The sequence below is a fragment of the Vipera berus genome, assembly GCF_964194415.1.
Source record: "Vipera berus genome assembly, chromosome: 3".
Classification (NCBI taxonomy): Eukaryota; Metazoa; Chordata; class Lepidosauria; order Squamata; family Viperidae; genus Vipera; species Vipera berus.
The window spans coordinates 76,478,864-76,491,730 of record NC_138204.1 but is presented as its reverse complement, the minus strand read 5'-3'; the positions used below and the strand labels follow the sequence as shown (position 1 = coordinate 76,491,730).

Here is a 12,867-nt window from a genome sequence, read left to right as displayed (position 1 = left end):
TATTCCAAAGTTCTGTCTCCTCTGTTGAATTGGATGAAACCCAATATAGCAATTCAGGGGGAAACTGTCATCTGTAACCAAGTCTAAATGAGATCATCAAGACTGAATGTTTACATTCTAGGCAAGACATTTTTATGTATTTATTTCTAAAGCAAGAGAAAATCAAATGATCAAATTTAGTGGTCTCATCTATAAAGGTCTTATTTCCCTGGAAGAAGGCAACTCTTAGCAGCCCTGGTTTGATATTATATGCTGTATATCTATTTCCCAAGCTTTTTTCTTATTATAGATTGCTTATTACATTTTCTGATGTACAGTAACTTACTCTATCTCTCCTCCTTTCTCTTCTCTTTTATCCAAGCTACTGCAAAAATAATTTCAATGCTATTTCAACATTTAAATATTGGATTTGCAAGAAAAATATTATCTCCCTGTTATGTAAAGATGTAGGTTTGTTCCCTTATCTTTTTTCCAATTCAAATAATTTCATTCTGGCATGACTTTATCTGTTTTCTTTGTAGCCTGCCCAAACAGGGTTGGCAACACCGCATTCCTGCACCTGAAGGCAGGCAACAATTAGAAACTAGCAATCAGACATTGATAAAATTTCGGCCAAATTATCTCCTTTCAAAAAAAAATATTTTTATCTCAAATTTCATTCAAATTATTCTGAAAAGGCAGCTCTGTCATTCTCAGGGATGGAGAATTCTGGGGCCTCTTCCATATTTTGTATCAATTTTTGTTCATTACTATCTGTTCAATGACTCCTTTTTCCTCACCTCATTCTTCTTTAAGGCAAGACTATATCCACTAACCAGGAATAAGACCTATCCAAGGTGGTCCAATTATGTGTCAGCAAGGTTCTTTGAGCCATTTATTTGTTTATTAGATTTTTATCCCACCTTTAGTACTGTACAGGTAACTTAAGGCAGTGAACACACCTAATACTCCTTCATCCTTCTATTTTTGGGCTGAGAGACAATCACTTGCCCAAGATCACCCAACCTGTTTTCATGCCTAAGACAAAACTAGAACTTACAGTTACCTGGCTTCTAGGCCAGTAACTAAATCAGACACAAAACTGGCTATTGTCAAGACATATCACCATGGAAGTAACACAATGCTCCTTGTCTAGGTACTTCCCATAGTGTCTCTTCCTTATCATCTCTTTCCTCAGTTCTAAAATTTGGAAGATACAATGTCTTTCTCCAAAGCTTTTTCTGACCTATCCAGTAGCTTATTGCCTGACCAGGGATTCAAACAATGTGAAGTGAAGTGACATGGCTGATTCACCTCCCTTTTAAAATTAGTGTACAATGCTTTGCTAAACAGGTTTGAAAGTACACTTCTCCCAAGCTTCTCTGGAAATGAAGCATGACTTCAAAACACTGTACATGTCTACAAAAAATGGGTAGCCTATAGTCCCAGGAACAATGCATTCAATAACTTTTGTCTAGAAATAAGAATACCAAAGTAAAATATTTTGCTTCAGCTATCAATACCAGGCTAAGATGGTTTAATCTGTAAATGTAGTTCAAAATATTTTGTCCTACTTACCTTACAGATGTTGGCTCAGCACAAAGAATAACTTTATATGGAGTTTTATAGGACCAGCATGTCTAATAATCCTTGTAAGTATGCTTTTCTTCCCATATTATTTTTTTTAAAAAAACTGGGATACATAAAATAGTAATAATAGGTGTGCAATCATTACTTACGCATTGATAGCCCATCTGTGAGTGCTTAAATATGGCAAACTGAACTATTTTAAAGGCTTTTATATAACTGGCTCTAAAATATATTTACCTCTTGTAAGTCTAAGTGCTTTGCCTGTCTCAAAACATATGTTTGATTAACTAATATTTCAATTGGGGATTTGTTTCTTCTAACCTGATGGCTGGAGGCAACAGAATTCTCTATAGCAATTCAGTTGTGTAAGATGTAGCATCTTTACATGTCAGTTGTATCTTGGCAGAACTCAGCAGGAGAGGTATACAGACATGATGCCAGGAGACAGATAATCTGGTATTTCAAATGCTGAGTTATTTAATCTTTTATCTGTGATCGGTCATCTTTGAAGTTTAGGCTGTCATCTTTTTTATTTTTTTCATTCTCATGTACCCTGCCATCATCAAGGCTATTTTAAACAAAATTGCAACATCAGAGACAAGAACCTGTTATTTCACACAGACAGGCAAGTTGAGAGTTGATAGCCTATGTTTCAGATGGATAGAGACTTTTTAATTCCTCTTGGAATTGTTTTCAGACTTGATCTTTTGGAAATATTTGATGCTTCCGAAGTGCCAGGAAGTTAAACATGTAAGACCTAATTTAGATCAAGTAAGAAATGTTGGACGGTTAGATCCATGATATAAATAACTCCTGGTCCTCATTTGCGGATAAAGTTTTCATTTAAAATTTATTTGCACATTAGCATGAAATACAGTAAGCATAAATTTATTACCAGTTTGGTATTGAAAAATGTAAGAATGAAAATAATCTGTTTCACGTTATGAAACTGTAGTAAAGCAGATAAAGTGGTTTATCCTGATCTAGATTATTCCAAATTGCACACACTTATAACTCCTTCACTCAGGTGCTGTTATAAATGTACCAGCAATAACATTATTTTTAATCAATTTGGTGTGGTTATAAAGGGGGATTTAAGATTTAAGCATGGGCTGTAGATAACTACTCCAAATGACCTCATTTAGACAAAGGCCTTAAAGCAATGCTACCTCCCTGCTTTTTCCAGGTGTCTATGTGACCACAATCTGAATAAAGCACAGATCCCACTAATCCCACTGACCAATGGATTTATATTCAAGCCAAACAAGCAATCATGCTTTTTGTCTAAAGGATGCAGACAAGAAAGAGCCTGGTGTGTTCTCCATTTGGAGCTGAGCTCCATATATTTTCATACAAGTCCATGAACAAGTCTATTCTAGCCATATTATCCAAATGTTTAAGTTTTATTCCAACACGTTGCATGACCTTTTTCATTTCTAAGGGTTGCTTTTGCTAAGGAGCTACTGAAAAGGGGAGATTTTTGCAATGTTGGAAAGAATACGAAAGAAGATTTCAGTGGGTCTTAAAACTGATACTTTGTAAGAATTTATTTTTCTTTGGTTGAATAAGTTGCAGGTTTCTCTTCACAATTTTCCCAAATGTGCTGCAGAGGCAATTGGCATTTGTAAGGCATTGTCTTGTATACAGCCATCTTTTAAAGAAAAACACATTTTTTTAGTTGCAGTTTTGCTGTATATTGGAGAATAGAACTAATCTGTCTGGTTTAACAACATAGCCAATCTATCTGGCTTTTAAATGTGGCATTGCTATTTTCAGCATTGGAATGGTAGAAAACTATTGCTCAGACAATTCAATATTCCACAACCAGGAAGAATGTTCACAAATATAGAAATAATCTTAACAACAGCGATACATGTGAATACTTGATCTAGAGAAAATACTCATATAAATTTGATATGGCCTTTCTACTAACTTTCAGCTGCAACCTAATGTAAAGAAGGTAATAATTTCATAAACATTTCTAGTCAGGTCACCCATGCCTAAAGGGGCATATGATTTTTTCCCATTGAGAGCAATATGCCCATCATGTAATCAAAATGCTTTTACAAAAGAATCGGACAATATAGCATAGTGATGTAATAGTTGAGAAACATCCTCATTTTTATTAGGATGGTGGAATAAAGTACTAAATACCTGGAATCCATAATATTTTAAATAAGCCTTTGAGTGTGGGGGAGGTTGTTGCTAGGCTTTTTCTAGATAGTGCTTTATAAGTAAAGAGGGAATGGATAGGGGATAGTTTGATGAGTTAGAGCAGGGGTGTCAAACTCAATTTCATTGAGGGCCGCATCAGCATTGTGGTTGCCCTCAGGGGGCCAGGTGGGTATGGCCAGAGTGGGTGTGGCCTACTGGGTGGGCGTGGCTAGAGTGCGTATGGCCTACTGGGTGGGCATGGCCAGCTCTACATTTTTCGAATCAGGGGTGCATATGGGGGCCTGGGCAGGAGTGGGACAGATCTGAGGGTCTCTGGCTGAAGGAGGGTCTTTGGGCCAGGGTCAAGGCAGTGGGGGCTGTTCCCTCACTGTTTCCAAGATGGCTTCGCAGGCCACATGAAACCACTTCGCAGGCTGGATCCGGCCCCCGGGCCTTGTGTTTGACATGTCTGAGTTAGAGTATATCATAATATGCCTCGGAAGTTTCACATACCTTATTAAGGTTATAGTGACCCTACAGATTTGTAAGGGATACTTACAATATCACAGTTTGTTTTAAGCAGATGAAGCATTTTTAATATTTCAGATCTGGTTTTAAAAAGAGACCCATTTCAACATTCATCAGTATACACTTGTTCACTTCCAAGTGTTTAAACAGTGCTCACTTTTCTGAAATATTTATTCATTAATGCCTAAAGTACTATTAGAATTCTGAAGTATATGCCTGTGGCATAATTGATCCTATCAACATTTTAATTATTATTATTTTCTTGATGAGAAAACATTAAAAAACACTTCGGGTCAGCATGAGCATGCAAAGAGGAAGGAGTACTTAAATCTTTGTAAAACAAGCTGCATGCCAAAGATAATTTTGTCAACTTGCTTCTCTTTGCAGCCTTTAAAACCACCACCAATAATTCTGAGACTATATTTAAGATTAGATCAAAGCTTGACTAGGTAGAAAGTTTGCAACTGTAATAAAATTTTAAAATAAAATAATGACTTCGACATAAGCTTTCAGGAAATAGAGAAAAGATGCCTGCAGGAAGGATTGAAAGTAATTGTGGCTACAAGCGATATAAAAGGTTAAGCTAAGTCTGCTAACTTCTATGCTGTGATACAGTATTCAACCACTGTAACCACTCCTGAACAGAAAAGAGATTGGCAAAGCAATCGTACATGAAAGGATATTTATGAAGCACTGGGAAGTCAGAAGTTCTGCAATATTTACCTCCTCCCAGGCTGCTGTCAGGAACGTGGAAATGAAAGCTTCCATGAAATCACTGGGATACAATATCTATAGTCATTAGAAATAATGCCAAGGGCCCAAGAATTGCTGAGTTCCAGCAGATCCAGTCTTTCTTCTCTAAAACATTGGTACCTAACCTTTTTCAATATTAAACTTAATTTACCAACATTGGGGGAAAAATAAATAGGCAGATGATCAGCAAAATGGAAAGCATTCTTAAGTCAGATTTCTTTGGAACAGAAATTGTCCAGGAGAAGGGTATGGCCCCAACCTCTCTTTGAAAGGCCATTGAAACCTAGTTTTTCCAACAAGACGTGGGAACTGAAATATGATGAAGTATTCCCTCTTATAATGAGATATTTTGTTTTTGAATTGAGTCTGTTTATGGTACCTGGTATGGAACTGGGAGTTAACTGAAAGTTAATATGAGAGAGATCTTTATGTGTAATTTTTAATCTTTATTTAGGGAATACAGTATATCAAGCTGCTCAGCATGAGTGATAACTGGAAGTGCATATAAGCTAGTAAGAAAGTAAACAAATCCCTCTCTATATCTGTGGCCAAGAGTGAAGAAATCATATATGTCTCAGTAGCCATCCCAATATTACAACTAAAATTTTGTACACCATTTATCTTGAAGCAAGAACAGATCTTACTTGTGTGAGGGTGTCCTCCCACAATGATTAAGGAATGGGAAATTTTGACAAGTCTATGTGTTATGTATTGGGCTCAGTTGTAACACCACGTGGTAAGCTGGAGCAGCTAATGTCTCTCCAGCAACCCAGACTCCAGGTCTCCAGTGCTGCTATTGGCTGCCCCTAGGTGGCAATGGGTTGCTTTAAGCCTATTGGCTGCCACCTAGGGGCCAGGCTATAAATTGCTGCACGCTGCAGCCCAATTCTCAGTTCAGATCCTGCAAGCAATAAACCATGAGCTTTGTTGAACTCACTTGCCTCGTCTCCTTTCCTGCGTGAAGAACTCACTACACAACACTGGCAATGAAGGTGGGATCCTGATTCTCCAAAAGAGCTGAAGTTCACTAGGGGAGAGGCAGCTCATGCCTGGAGGGAAAAGGCATTTCCCCCCCCTACGGTTGGCTAGCAAGCCATACTAGTGACCATGTGCTCAGCGGATTCAGTCCCTGGGCCTTGGAGAAGCAGGATTGAAAACCACAGGAACCAGCTGAAGACAGAATGCCAAAAGTCGGAAGACTACGCGAATTCGATGTCAAGCATCCAGAGGGATGGCCTTCCTACTTGTCCCAGGTAGAAAACTACCTCTGGGCAAACCAAGTTGCAGTAGATGGGCTGAAGGCCACCACGCTGCTCTGTGTGTGCGGCCCAGATACATTCGACCTGGCCAAAAACCTCTTCACCCCGATGCCGCTGGAGTCAGTTTCCTATGCGGACCTCAAGAAAAAGCTGGGAGAGCATTTCCAGCTGAAGATGTCAGTGATTGCTTGGTGTTTCAAGTTTGAACAGCAAATGCAGCAGCCCAGCGAAACAGCATCAGAATACATCACGGCCTTGAGGCAGGCCGCACGCCTCTGTAAATTTTCCGACGTAGAGGAGCAACTGCGAGACCAACTTGTCTGTGGCCTACGGAACCGAATGCTCCAGCAAAGACTTTTTCCCAGACTGAATTTAACCTTCATCAAAGCCCAAGATGAAGTAATGGCAGATGAAGCCGCTGGGGGTGCAGTCCAGACAGTCCAGCCCACCAAAATGATGAAGCACAAAGAAACAGTCCACCACGAGGACACCAAATGCTCAGAAGAATCTTTGGAGAAAGAAGATCCTGAAGACAACAAGCTTCACAAGCAACCCGACGCACAGCACTGCAGCAGCAAACAGCAAGAGAACACTTACAAGGCAGTTCTCTTACCTAGATGTAAAGGTTGCGGCGGCAACCACCAACGTGCTGATTGCAGATTCTGGTCAGCCACGTGCAGGGCCTGCGGCAAAACAGGCCACATCGCAGCAGTTTGCAGAGCTCGCCAGAGGGACAGGCCACCCAAACAGCAGTTGGAAGATCCGACCAGGAGAGGTACCGGGGCCCAGGGTCCATTTAGTGTGGGGTTTTGTAGAAGCCGTAGAAGTGTATGCCGCACCAGGGCTCGACGCCCCCTTAAACCTAAACTCAAACTTCAGGTACAGCTACAAGGAGTCCCTTGTAAAATGGAGTTGGACTCTGGCTCTGCTGTCTCCATTATTTCCGTGGACACCTTCAATTTCATGTGCAGTCGCAGTAGAAAATAGGCCAAGCTAAGGCCCTCCAACATAATTTTAACTGACTTTCAAAATGCTCATGTCAAAGGTAAGGGGGAAGCCACCTTGGCTGTAAAATTTAAGGGGTTTTATGGGCACCTGGATGTCATAGTAGTAAGGGGCCAGAGAACTAGTCTCATAGGACTTTATTGGTTTGATGCTTTAGGCATTCAAATAACTGGTATCAACCGGACACAAGCTGCAAACCTTTCGTCAGTTTGTGAGGACTTTTCAGATGTTTTTGATTCAGCTCTAGGAACATACACAGGCCAACCTATCTCATTCAAGCTAGATCCCAACGTAGTTCCCATTAGGGTTAAACTTCGAAGGGTCCCTTTTGCCCTCAAACATAAAATTGACTCAGAAATAGACAAGCTTGTAGAACAGGTTTTACAACCAGTTGATGGTGGGGAGTGGGAAACTCCTATAGTCACTCCACTTAAGGCAAACAGAGAAATCAGAATATGTGCAGACAATTAAAAAAGCCCTTAAACAACACACTTACCCTGTTCCAGTGGTGAACCACATTTTAGCTTCTTTGCAAGGGGGCACTATTTTCGCTAAATTAGATTTAGCACAGGCCTATCAGCAACTGCCGGTTGATGAGGCCACAGCTGCAGCTCAGATGATCGTGACTCATAGGGGGGCTTCCAAAGTAAAGTGTTTACAATTTGGAGTTAGCGTTGCTCCAGGCATTTTTTCAGGGAATCATGGAACGCACACTTAAAGGCATTCAGGGTGTTTGCCCTTATTTTGATGATGTACTTATTGCTGGAGAATCTACAGAAGTGTTAGCCAGCAGGCTCAGGGCTGTCTTACAGAGGCTTCAAGAAGCAAGCCTCAAATTAAAGAGTAATTGTAGTATTGGGGTTCCTTCAACAGAATTTCTAGGATTTCGAATTGATGCTAACAGCATTCACCCTACTGAATCCAAAGTGAAAGCCATTCAATTGGCTCCTAGTTCTAAATCCAAAGGAGAGCTACAAGCATTCTTGGGCCTCCTCAACTTCTACCATGCCTTCCTGCCTAACAAGGCTGCATTGGCAGAGCCTCTTCACAGGCTGTTAGATAAGAAAGCTCCATGGAAATGGACCATTCATGAAAAAAGCTTCCAGGACTTAAAGGCACTATTGTCAGTTAAATCCACTGTAACTCATTTTAGGGAGTCTAAACCAGTCTGTTTAGCATGTGATGCATCTCCGTATGGGGTGGGAGCAGTCTTGAGTCAGTTAGAAAAGAATGGAACACAAGTCCCTATTGCATTTTATTCAAGGACACTGTCCTCTGCTGAGTGTAACTATGCTCAAATTGACAAAGAGGCCCTAGCCATTGTAGCTGGAATAAAAAAATTCCATGACTATTTATTTGGCAGGGACTTCACGGTCTTTACAGACCACAAACCACTGTTGGGACTCTTCACAACAGACAAACAAACCCCCCACATACTTTCCCCAAGAATGTTGAGATGGTCTATTTTCTTATCTGCATACATGTTTAAATTGGTTCACAAACCTGGTAAAGAAATGGGCCATGCTGATGGCCTCAGCAGACTTCCACTGCCACTAACGAAACCAGACCTGGCCCCTGCGGCCAGAATTCTGTCCATTCAGGACCTACCAGAATTTCCCCTCCATGCTGGGGACATTGCTACAGAAACAGATAGAGCACTTAGTAGAGTGCTTTCATGGGTACACAGGTACAAAGCCCAGGTTCTGAGTTTCAGAGTTATTTTGTCAGAAGACATGAGTTATCAGCTCACAAGGGGTGCATCCTCTGGGGAAATACAGTCATAATCCCCTCTTCACTGAGAGACAGGGTTTTACAGTCATTACATGAGGGCCATCCAGGCATTGTCAGAATGAAAGCTTTAGCAAGAAGCTACCTTTGGTGGCCTGGCCTTGACAAGGACATTGAGGCACAGGTACATGGTTGTTAAACATGTCAGCAATCTAGGCCTGAGATGCCACATGCCCCAGTTCACAGGTGGGAAGAAACGCACACTCCCTGGTCTAGAATTCACATAGACTACGCTGGGCCCTTTCAGGGATAGCTCTTCCTCATAATGGTGGACAGCCACTCCAAATGGCTGGAAGTAATCCCAGTTGCAAACATGACTACTGCTAGGACCATCCAGGTGCTGAGAAAATTCTTTGCCACACATAGGTTGCCAGATGTCTTAGTTTTCGTGCTCTAATGGTCAAGCTGAATGAATGGTGAGGACCATGAAGAAATCACTCAAACGCATCGTAACAGGTGACTGGCATCACAGACTGGCAGATTTTTTACTGTGCCAACATTCTACACCTTGCACTGCTACAGGCAAAAGTCCTGCAGAACTTCATTGGGGGAGGCGACTGATCACTAAACTGGACAGGTTGCATCCAGATAGAGTGGCAGCAGAAGCCTCTTGACTAAAACCCCTAAGGGGGCTGCAAGTGGGTGATTGGGTATGGGCCAGAAACTATGGACATGGGAATCTGTGGGTTCCTGGTAAAATTACCAAATCATCTGGTCCCCTTTCTTACGAAGTGGGGCTGGAGGGAGGGCAAGTTGTCAGAGGCCACATTGATCAACTCAGAAAACAGTTTCCAGAATGGCCACTAAGCGAGGACTGCATCATAAGTCCCTCCCAAAGTCCCCAAGCTGGCAGCCAAGCCAGCCCATACATGGACTCTCAAGACTCTTCCTTCTTAAGCAATGAGGAACTGGGCATAGAGGAGGGGAGTCCAGAAGTGCAACATGGATCCCCTGAAGGAGCAAGCCAACCATACTTTAACAACCGCTGTGGCAACTCTGCTGATCAGTCTGACTCTGTGGTGGGCCAACCTGGAGAGGCCATCCAGAGAGCATCTAATTCCTTTGACTCAAGTGCATCAAGGGACATTGTTCTACCTGGTCCAATGGGTAAGCTGGTAGACCAGAAAGTGACTGGAACCCCAAGGCGTTCCACAAGGGCACGTAAGCCTCCTTCTTATCTAGCTGATTATGTTGTAAAATAAAGGAACTATAAAGTTGTCTGTACTGTAACTTGTCACTGTACTGAAACAGTATTGGAGCTATGATGTTAACTGTCTTGTGTGCTATAATGGAAGTCTATTCATTCTGGCTAACTGATGCTCTAATGTAACTTGTACTGTTTTACAAAAGTTGCTATGATGTTAAGTCTTGCAACTTGTACTATTTGCCAATTATTGCTATGATGTTTGTCTGATCTAAGAGGGGAGGGGTGTTATGTATTGGGCTCAATTGTAACATCATGTGGTAAGCTGGAGCAGCTAACGTCTCTCCAGCAACCTAGACTCCAGGTCTCCAGTGCTGCTATTGGCTGCCCCTAGGCGGCAATGGGTTGCTTTAAATCTATTGGCTGCTGCCTAGGGGCCAGGCTATAAATTGCTGCAAGCTGCAGCCCAATTCTCAGTTCAGATCCTGCAAGCAATAAACCATGAGCTTTGTTGAATTCACTTGCCTCGTCTTCTTTCCTGCGCGAAGAACTCACTACACAACACTATGTAAATTAATTATACCAGTAGTCCAGCTGCAGAGAAGAATATCTGACTGCACATAAGCTTTTCATTTTAGATTCCCAAATACTTCTCAAAATACATTCAGAGTTCTCAGTGATTTTCTAGTGTCTCTTTCAGACAGTGAAAAAAGAAGAAAGCAAAGGCTATCACTCTAAACTATAAATCTATGCAAACTATAAATCTATATCCATTTAAGCTCATACTATATATACCGTATATTCAGTTATTAGTCCATTGTATAGAAATTCTTGATTATTCTATTTACAAAGATAAATAACTACTAGAGAACATTTTACCAAGGCTGCCATAGGCGGTGACATCTTGAGGCGGATCCTGGACATAAAAACTCCTCCCCTCAGGATGTCATTAGAGGGCATTGCATGCCAAAACAACTAGACACCAAGACAGGGGTGGGGGGTTTCCCTATGCCACCACTCTGCTAAACACCTAATTTCCACAACACTTGTACCTAAGGATATTTACCCATATAGTAGGGCTGTATTACTATTGTTCTTCTCATCTTTCCTATTATCTTCTCCTATCGGTATCTTATGATTTATCACATTGTTGTTTGTACCTTGTGATTTATTATTGTACCTTATGATTTATGGTAAATCACTTTGTTGTTTGTATATACACTGAGAGCTTATGCACCAGAGACAAATTCTTTGTGTGCCCAATCAGATTTGGCCAATAAAGAATATTCTCATTCTTGTTCTCAATAAAAATAAATATAAATACCCAAATCCTTGTGTGATAAATGTACAGCTTTCCCTAACAATCTGCATTTTTTTCTAATTCTGTCTCCAAATTTCCCTCACATATACATTTCAGTCTTCAACTTTCTCCAGAGGTCGATTTCCTGAAGATGGGCATTTTTTTTCTCATCAGGTTTGAGTGCAGATTTAGATCACTAAAATTTAAAAGAATGCATGTGCCGTTATAAGATTGTTCTTTCCTGCATAGCCTTCTATCTCGTTTCTGCCATCAACACTTCTTCCTGTTGTTGTTCTTAAACATTTTCCAGTTGTGTCAAACTAGAACAAATAGCTAAAGCATTTGGGCAGGTGTATCCACCTGGGAGATGATAATGAGACAAATAAGACAGCAGACATACTTTTCTTTGTTGACTGACAGCTTGCGGGCAATTTCAGGCAATTAATATGGCATACATTTTTATTGACTGACTTAAACCATTGCATAGTTATAAATTTAACTATCTTCTACCCTGATGGAAGCAGGCATGAAGCAGTCTCATTTCACCAGCCATTAGCCAGAAGACAAAAATCTTTCTGTCTTCACGCTAGGCTGCACTTCAGAATTCTAGCTTATTATTTCTAACATTGATAATAAGGGCCATGGGGAGACCGATGTCTGTATAGTGACATCAGACATGTTTAAGGAAACATAGCTAAACAGATTTTTAAAAAAAACAAGAGAAAGAAAGAATGTGACATTAAAAGGCAGAAGGAGATAGCTTTTACTAAAATTTAACATCAGCATATGGTTTCATCAATTATTCAATGAGAGTCTAGGCTGGTGAAAAAGGGATGAATTGGAAGTTTTATTTCTGAAGTTTTGAATATAAAACACTGAACAGACTAAGAAATACTATGTCAAAATCTTCAGAATTATCTCTTTCTTAGGCCGTTTCTTTTCTTTGCCGAAAGAGTGCCATAAAAGTCCCGTGCTTACGTATTTCACTTCCATACCATACAGCTTTCAATATTCTTTTATTACTGGGGAGATTTGGAGAGGAATCACATTTTCCTCTTCTTCCCTTTGAATATGCTCATGTTCAGAATAATTACTGCTTGACTTCTTCAGCTGCACCTAAATTATGCTGTTTAAAGAATGATTTAGATAGCACCTGATGTAAGGAATTGTATTTTACTTTAGCTAATGCGTAATGCCTTTCTTTTTCCTTACCTCCACAAGGCAGGTATACAACTTGTTTTGTGACACAAATAACAACGGAAGAATTGAAAAATTAGCACTTAACCTGCTTAGCTACGCATATATTGTACCAATAATAAAGTATCGTAACATAAAATTTCAGCTACAGTTACCAGTGCCTGCCTTAG

The 12,867-nt window shown here is 40.5% G+C and overlaps 1 protein-coding gene across 1 annotated transcript in view; it reads left to right on the top strand.

Moving 5' to 3' along the window:
- The window catches only part of ADGRL4 (adhesion G protein-coupled receptor L4), a 120,745-nt gene that overhangs the window by 87,842 nt on the left and 20,036 nt on the right, over positions 1 to 12,867 (top strand). The window contains exon 13 of the mRNA XM_081325497.1: positions 1,565 to 1,631. Coding sequence (XP_081181623.1) covers positions 1,565 to 1,631 — 67 coding nt within the window. The remainder of the gene's footprint in view (positions 1 to 1,564; positions 1,632 to 12,867) is intronic.